Source organism: Cupressus sempervirens, chromosome 7 (genome assembly GCF_028749045.1).
Source record: "Cupressus sempervirens isolate cs-2001-9-10 chromosome 7, ASM2874904v1, whole genome shotgun sequence".
Classification (NCBI taxonomy): domain Eukaryota; kingdom Viridiplantae; phylum Streptophyta; class Pinopsida; order Cupressales; family Cupressaceae; genus Cupressus; species Cupressus sempervirens.
In genome coordinates, this window is record NC_143124.1 from 585,630,916 (window position 1) to 585,639,320 (window position 8,405).

At 32.1% G+C, this 8,405-nt stretch overlaps 1 protein-coding gene across 1 annotated transcript; it reads left to right on the forward strand.

The window, feature by feature from the left end:
- Positions 1-278: 278 nt before the first annotated feature.
- LOC149548121 (large ribosomal subunit protein eL8y-like) lies at positions 279-3,260 on the forward strand. Its single transcript, XM_089792146.1, has 6 exons — positions 279-349; positions 421-690; positions 1,913-2,082; positions 2,242-2,370; positions 2,488-2,580; positions 2,699-3,260. Exons 2-6 carry the CDS (start codon positions 435-437, stop codon positions 2,828-2,830), a joined length of 780 nt encoding a protein of 259 aa, XP_089648272.1. The 5' UTR covers positions 279-349; positions 421-434; the 3' UTR covers positions 2,831-3,260.
- Positions 3,261-8,405: the final 5,145 nt, after the last annotated feature.

An 8,405-nucleotide genomic window follows, 5' to 3' on the forward strand; every position in this document is an offset into this window, starting at 1 on the left:
ATTTATTTTAAATTTTTAATATTTATATGTAATAATGTCTTATATAAAAATAAAATTCAATTATTTATTAAATCTTTTATTGTATAAGTAAAAATATTTTTATTGTTATTATATATGACATAACTACTCTATTTGAAAACTTTAAATCCCGATTAGGAGGGGAGAGGAGAGAGGTAGATCTGTAACCTAGAGTTGAGAGTTACCTCAAAGTTACCCAAGGAGGGTTAGGGGTTTGTCGAATTAGGGTTTATCAATACAAAACAACGATGAAATTCGAAGTCGCAGCCATCATACCAATTTTGCCCAGAGAGGCAGACAACGAGGAGGAGCGACAGTTCAACGAATAATGGTAAGAAGATGAATGTATTTCCTTTTTTTTTGCCAATTTTATGTTTTAAACATTGAAGATTGGGGTTGAAGAGGTGCGAGGATGAATGCAGGCACCAAAGAGAGGGGTGAAGCCAGCGGCGCCTGCGAAGAAGAAGCTGGCCAAAGTGGTCAATCCTTTGTTTGAAAAGCGCCCCAAGCAGTTTGGAATCGGAGGAGCGCTGCCGCCCAAGAAGGATCTGCACCGCTTCGTCAAATGGCCCAAGATCATCCGCATCCAACGGCAGCGACGCATTCTCAAGCAGCGCCTCAAGGTTCCCCCCGCTCTTAACCAGTTCACCAAGACTCTCGACAAGAATCTCGGTACATTTTCCGCTCCCTTACCTATTTTTCTTCACGGGTCTTGTAAAATAGTAGCTCCCTGTCGCCAAATCTTCTTGTTTTTTCTTTCTCAAATATCGGACTGCGACTTCGAATTTCATCGTTGTTTTGTGCCGCAGGTGTATAGGGCACATGATTTTGATTAGTTAGGATAGTAGAAGCAGTGCCATTTACCTTTCCGTTTTTAGTTAAACAAATGCTTTGCTATATGCAATTTCATAATGAATTTCAGTACAAATTCTGTATGAGATTTAACGATGCATTTCTTTTTGTAGTGGTGATAATTGGACTGATCCAATTTTTAAGCTTTATAACTCGACTATGATTTTGATGTAAACCATGTTAATATATTAATTGTTGTTAACATATACGATGTGGCAATTAACATTGAAAAATCAAATGTCAATTGTTGGCTGTGGTATCAGTGCTGTATTTCTCACTGAAATCCAGTCTCCTAACCTTTCAGAAATACTGAGTAGTATCTAGAAGAAAAATCCTGATTGTTCTAGGATCTAAAATTGAAACCAATGATGTATTTAAAAAAAATTACGCCCAATTTATCTCCCCGCATCTGCAGTTTTTGAAATCCATTCTACAACAATGTTAATTTAACATTCAGACGGTATAATGTTACTATGAATTTCGCTTATATGTTAATACATCAATTGTCATTAACACGTAGGATGTGACGATCAACATTGAATATCAAATGTCAATTGTTGGCTTTGATCTCACTTTTGTATTTAAACCCAGAAGTCCAGTCCTCGAACCCTTGAGAATCACCTACAATAATTTGAAAGAAAAACCCTGATTGTTACAGAATATGAATCTTCAATAGCACTTAGGGTTTTCCATCAGTTTTACAGCCTATATTTCTTCCCACATCTGCAATCTTTGAAAATGATTACCAATCCCGTTTTAAAAATCTTAGAATCGGTGGGACATTTTAGCAGGAGAGCTTGGTGGCAATAACTTTACAATTCACTTTCCAAGTCTAATCCACTCAATTTAAAGTTTTAAGGACACTTAAAATAACCAATACTAAACGCATAACAAAAAGTTTTTAGGCAGTGTTTGTTCTGTATGCTGCAATATTGCCATACGTGTCATTGATTATATTATAATTATATATTCATTTTTGTTCCGAGTTTTGTATTGTATACTTATGTGGTATTGATATTACATTCTTGTGTTTGAAATGTAGCATCAAACCTGTTTAAGATGCTTCTGAAATACAGACCAGAAGACAAATCTGCAAAAAAGGAAAGACTTTTGAAGAAGGCACAGTCAGAGGCAGAAGGAAAGCCAATTGAAGTCAAGAAGCCCATTGTTGTTAAATATGGTATCAATCACGTAACTTACCTTATTGAACAGGTATTACTGGTTCCCGTGCTATAATCATTCTGGACTTAAGTTTTGATCTCCACAAGATAAATTTTTAATTTTTGGAAATGAAGTGTAGTGGCTTACTATTAAGTAATTTAGTTAATTTCAATGCTCATGGTCATGAAACAATTATTTGGTTTCTTTCAGAGTAAAGCTCAATTGGTTGTAATTGCACACGATGTTGATCCCATAGAGCTTGTAGTGTGGCTTCCTGCACTTTGTAGGAAAATGAACATTCCTTACTGCATTGTTAAGGGGAAGGCACGACTTGGAACTGTATGTATCTTTAACAGTCTCTTTGAAAATTATCTTTCAAAGTTATGGCTTCTGATTGATGTTTTTATTTGAGAATATTTTTTCCATGCATAAAAAATGTATTCTTATTCTTTGCAGATTGTGCACAAGAAAAATGCCACTGCTCTATGCTTGACGTCTGTGAAGAATGAAGACAAGATGGAGTTTAGCAGGATTGTTGAGGCAATAAAGGTGTGCATCCAATTGACAGGGCGTGCTTACTTTGTTGCATACTGTTTATCAATTACTGCTCGCAGTTGAAAAAAATAGAAATTGAATGGTATATAATTGGATTTATTCTTTTTGGCAGGCTAACTTCAATGATAAGTTTGATGAGTACCGGCGACAATGGGGAGGTGGCATTATGGGCTCGAAGTCTCAGGCGAAATCAAAGGCCAAGGAAAAGCTTTTGGCCAAGGAGGCAGCACAAAGGCTAACTTAGGATTTTGATTTTAAATAGTTAATGAACATCTATCCCAAATTTGTTTAAGGGGGGGTAGAAGAGTATTGAATGTTAAACTGGTGTCGATGTTTCTGTTTCTCATTTTTTTTTTGTACGGATGGTTATACATTAAATTTAGTTCTTCCTTTCTTATGGTTAAAGAGATATAATTGCAGAAGGATGCTAGGTTGTTCTTGATAGGTGCAAGGTTCTGTTCTCCCAGATTTAGAGAAATTAATTTGAGGATCAGAGGATCATATTTTGTTCTTGTTTAGCTGCCGGATTGTGTTCTGCCAGAATGGGGAAATTATTGCTCGAGGATGTTATATTGTTGTTTAGCTCTAAAGTTGTATCGTGTTGGGTTTAGAGGAAACTGTTTTTGAGGATATCATATTTTACCCTTGTTAATTGCAACTTGTTCTTTGGATTATCTGTTCTCTTTCCATATATTGTTGTTGTTTAGCTGGTAAGGTTGTCGCCTTTCTGGTTCAGAGCAAACTGTTTTTAGTATATCATATTTAACCCATGTTAATTGCAATTCGTCTTTGGATCATCTGTTCTCTTTCCAAAGGTATTTAATTTGTCAATTCTAGAAGAAACATAAATTAATATGAAGGCCCTCTCAACAGTAAGATCTGAATTGATATGTTTTTTTGAACCTGACATAAAATACTTAATGGATAACATGTACTCTTTCTAAGATGTTTGAGATGTGTTTACAATTGGTGATGTTTCTGAAGCCCCTGATATAATTATGTTTAAAATATGAGAAGCTGGCTTTTTTCACCTGAGCACATTTGAAGTAAATTTACAGGTTTGCTTTTCTGACCCAAGCACACTGTAAGTTAATTTCCGACTTTGCATTATAAGAACACTTTGGATAAATTACCAAAGGGTGCATGCTAAGAATGTCATCAGAAATGCTAGAAGTCTCCCACCATGTTATGAAATGGGTAACCTAGAAGATGAAATTAACATTGCTCTTTAGTGAGAGATATTCCATAACTGGATAATGTGTTATGTTTGGCCAATATTATTTCCCTTCTGTTAATGGATCAAGTTATTGCTAGAGAATGCAACAGTTGTGCCAGGTCTAGAAAAGCCAACTTCATATTTTTTTTGGTATACTTGATATCAAAGGCTTCAGAAAGCATGTGCTTCCTTTTATCTTGAAATGGGATGCCTCTGACAACCTGGAGGCATTTATTTACTGTTGATAACGATGTCTTGTTGGTTTTCAACTGCCTAATTTTTAGTTAGCCATCCATATTTCATGAGGCTGATTCACAAACCCACAGCACAAATGATCGACTCGTCACTAACTGCTTCTAGGTGATGCTCAAGGGGTGAACCATTGGGACATCTTGGGAAGTGTGTCAAGAACAATTCTCGGAGTTTCTCTCAATTTAATGATGTTAAGACAGTTCAGCTTAGCTTGCTGCCTTTTATTACAGAGATTGAACATCCATATATCGAATTGGCTATGCAGCTGACAGAACGGTTGTGTATTATAATTTAATAATCATTTGAAATTTACAAAACGGTTAACTTATAATTTTAAAATAATATTAAGTAATAAATAAATACCCATTCTGTCGGCTGCTTCCCCCATATATGATGATGTTAAACTTTTATGATGATATTAGACAAGACTAATAAATCTGTCAAATTTTTGTACTTCGAAGGTCTGGAAATGGTTTACACATGCAATAAAATGCAGCGAACTGAGGAAAAGGTACTCGAAGCAAAAATGGTCCGAAAATTTACCGAGTACAAGCCATTCCTCTCTGAGAAGACTGCCTTGGGATAACGTGAAGGTTTTGTTGTGCTGACCTATGCTTAGTAGAATTTACCACAAGTTGTTGCAAGCAGTTGTGGCACACTTTTGATGTTCACCCAAGGATGCTTGATTTTGTTAGAGCAACTGTATGGCTCTGGAGGATGCCATGTTTCATTAGATGCATAAGATTTGAGAGAGAAAATCTGAAAACATGGAGGGCAGGGAGAAGCTCAGGTGGGAAAAGGTAAAGAGTGCTTTTATAAGATAGATGTTGTGTACATGGTGTAGTGCCTGCATTTGTGACTGGAATAGTGCAGGAGGGGTTTTGTTGTTTGTGATTGGATTTTCTTCCAATTTTTCTCCTGTGAGACACCTAGTTTATACGCTCTTGACAATGGAGCTCACCAACCATCTCATTTTAAACTTCTTTCTCTGGTAAAAAAAGGAACAAAAAATAGTTTAAACCTGACACAATTGAAGAGATTTTTGGAGAGCCGACTCTAAGTCAGTTTTGGGCCTCAAAATTAATCACTGTAATGAATCTTTAGACAAACTCACAAGAGATCGAGTTACAAGTGTGTCTATTAGAAATTTCTATGATGATTTAAGCGAAACTAGTATTGCTGTTTGTTATATTTGCAGGGATGAGTCAAGTGTAAATTCTCTTTAAGTTTTAGGGATGAGTCAAGTGTAAATTCTCTTTAAGTTTTCTTTCGGTAGACCAATCCACAGAGCCGTTAATGCAATGCTGCAATTTCCGTGTTTGTTAAGTGCAAGCATTGTTATATCTAGCAACATTGAATGGAGCTATAAATTTAGAAGGCAATTCAATTTTGTATCAGATAAATTGCAGATTTAAGAAGCGATGGCTATTGATTAAATTGTTACAGACTGGAAGATTTTCAAGTTTTGAGATTGTTTGCCTTCATTGAAAAACCAAGATACCAATAAAATGTAATTTAACTTTTTGAATTTGTAAGAGTAAATTGCAGACAAAAAAGATCCCTGTTTCAACTGTAAAGCTTGGAAGTACACAATGCAATGCTGGAATTTCTGTGCTTAAGTAAATCCTATTAGATGGAGCAAGAGAGTAGTAGGCAATTTAATTTTCTATCGGAGAAAATTAATTGTGAATTTAAGAAGTGAAGGTTTTTGATTAAACTCTAAGAAGGCAAGAGTTTCAAGTTTGGCCATTACAACTACCTCGTGATACATTCGGAGATTCATTATGAAAAAATGTAATTTAACCCTTTCTGAATTGTGTAATTTAAAGACAAAACCTTTTTGAATTGTCAAGTGTAAATTTAAGACACCCTTTTTCAACTGTAAAGCTCTGAAGTATAATGAAAATGGTATATTTACATTGCAAGTAGAGTGGATATTATGGAACCCAAGAAGGGGTCATTAGTTCCAATCATCCGCCACAATGTCACAAATTTACTTGAGTTCCACGTAAATTTTAACCCTTTCTGAATATTATTAATCGTTACTATTAAAATTTTCTTTATTAGTTACTGCCTTTGGCAGGAAATCTATTGGATCTCTTCCATTTCTAAAACCAATTAATTGGTCCAAATAAGATTTCAGAATTATTCTGAGATCAAAATTTATTATAAAGTTCACATTTTCATCTTATTTAATGAAAAACAAAATACCATTAAACTGAAATCATGATGAAAAAAGCAATGAAAAAATTCATTTTCCTTCAATAAAAAAACAACTATTTTTTGAACACCTCTATTAATGCAAGCATTAATTGCAACTTTATTTCTATTAATTAATGCATTAATTTTGATCTTATCTTTTCCACATTTGTGACGAGTGGATAAACTTTTTAAAAGAAGATAATAGTTTTAATTGATGTTTATTTTTGTTATTTGTAAAATGTTATTCAAATATAGATATTTTAATCAAATATAACATTTGAACTCTTCTAAATTGTTAATTTTTAAAAATTATTTTTTATATACTTTAATTTCATATTTATTTTAATTTTAATTTATATATAGTTTAAATTAAAATTTATTTATTTTTATTTTTACATATCTAAAAGAATGCTTTTAATAGATTTTCTTTTATTTTTTATTTTTATATATAATTTTATTAGATTATACATTTATTTAACATATATAATTTTTATTATATTGATATTTTTATAAGTGTGTTTAGTTTTTTAAAAGTATAAATATTATTTTTAAATCAATTTATGTTTATTTATTTTTATGCATTAGTTAGGAAGTAAATTTAATACTTTTGTTTTTTATCCCTTCTTCGATACCCGTTTGAATGCCCACGCTATTTTATAAGGTCAATTAAATGTCAAAGTAATTGGTAAATTAGTAATTAGTCAATTTAAATAGAAATTATGCTTTATTTATTTATTAAATTGGTTTTCAAAAAATTCTCATGCATGTATTTTATATTTACATTACTAAAAAAAATACAAAGTTTGAAAAACTTTATTATGTCCACATCATGCAATAACTCTACTATAACAAAATTCTCAAATTCTCACAGCTTCTAAGATTCTAAAGATTTGAAAATATTATATTAAATTGCATGTACAAAAAAATCTACTCATGTGCATAAGTGTGATTTTAGTAATTAAAAAAATCTTCATATTTCTATAATTTTCATGTTATTTTCAATTTTGTTGCTATTTTTACTACTTTTGCACTTTAGAACATTTAATTAAGCAAAACTTATACATATTTTTGAAGGAAGCAATTGAAAGTATAATATTCATATTTATTTTTAATTCAACCCTATTTTATGGTTATTATTTTTCGGCATAATGCAAATTGAACAATCATAAATATATTCTTAGAAATTATAAATCTTCTAAACAAACATTTCATATCTCACAAACTTAACTTCATAGATCTCTAGACTACGACACATTTAATATCTTGAAATCATCAAATTCGGCAGGAACTTTGGCACTTGCGCCTCTTGTTAAGCATGGGTGGAAGACTGAGTTTTAAAAGGATGCAGCTATCTTTTGAGCGAAATGCACTTTTGGTTGTAAATCCATATAAACCTATTAAAATAATGGTGTGGTTTAAACATTTTATTATTATTGATTTTTCTATTCTTAGCCCATTTTGTACGGAGAAATAATGGTGTGGTTTCAACATCTTTTTTATTTATTTTTCTATTTCTTAGCCCATTTCGGATGGAGAAATAATGGTGTGGTTTCAACATCTTTTTTATTTATTTTTCTATTTCGTAGCCCATTTCGTATGGAGAAATGATGGTGTGGTTTCAACATCTTTTTAATTTATTTTTCTATTTCTTAGCCCATTTCGTATGGAGAGATTAGTGATCACTGTTTCAAAATCTCAATCTAATTCTATGCCCTTCCGCTTTTGGGCAAGTCTTCATGTGGCTATTAAGTTTATGGTTATTGAGTTTTTCTATTTATTTATTATTAAATAATTAAATTAAAATATTAAAACAAAATTTTAATAAAATAAATTGTAAATAAATAATTTGAAAAAAAAGGAGACAGCAAAGAGGGAGGAAGGAAAATATCTTGAGAAGTCATGTTACTTTTAGTAGCGAGGAATTTTTTTTTCTTCCAAACTTGATTTGTGACACATTTATTTGAAAATTTCATTTAAAACAAGTGCTAAAAAAAAGTAGAAATTTTGCTTTCATGGGACTAATGGTTCTGATGTCCCTATTCGATTGCTTAACCTAGTTTTGTGCTAAAAAAAAAGCATAAAAGTGGTCCCCATGCAATTTTTTATTTAGCTCAAAAGGATAACTCAAGAATTTCCTCCTATTTTGATG

Excerpts from the sequence above, each read along its gene's own strand:
- LOC149548121 (XM_089792146.1), top strand. The coding sequence starts at position 435 with ATGCAGGCACCAAAGAGAGGGGTGAAGCCAGCGGCGCCTGCGAAGAAG. Across the intron at positions 2,083-2,241 it reads TAACTTACCTTATTGAACAG|AGTAAAGCTCAATTGGTTGT; the intron begins GTATTACTGGTT and ends GGTTTCTTTCAG. Across the intron at positions 2,371-2,487 it reads GGAAGGCACGACTTGGAACT|ATTGTGCACAAGAAAAATGC; the intron begins GTATGTATCTTT and ends TATTCTTTGCAG.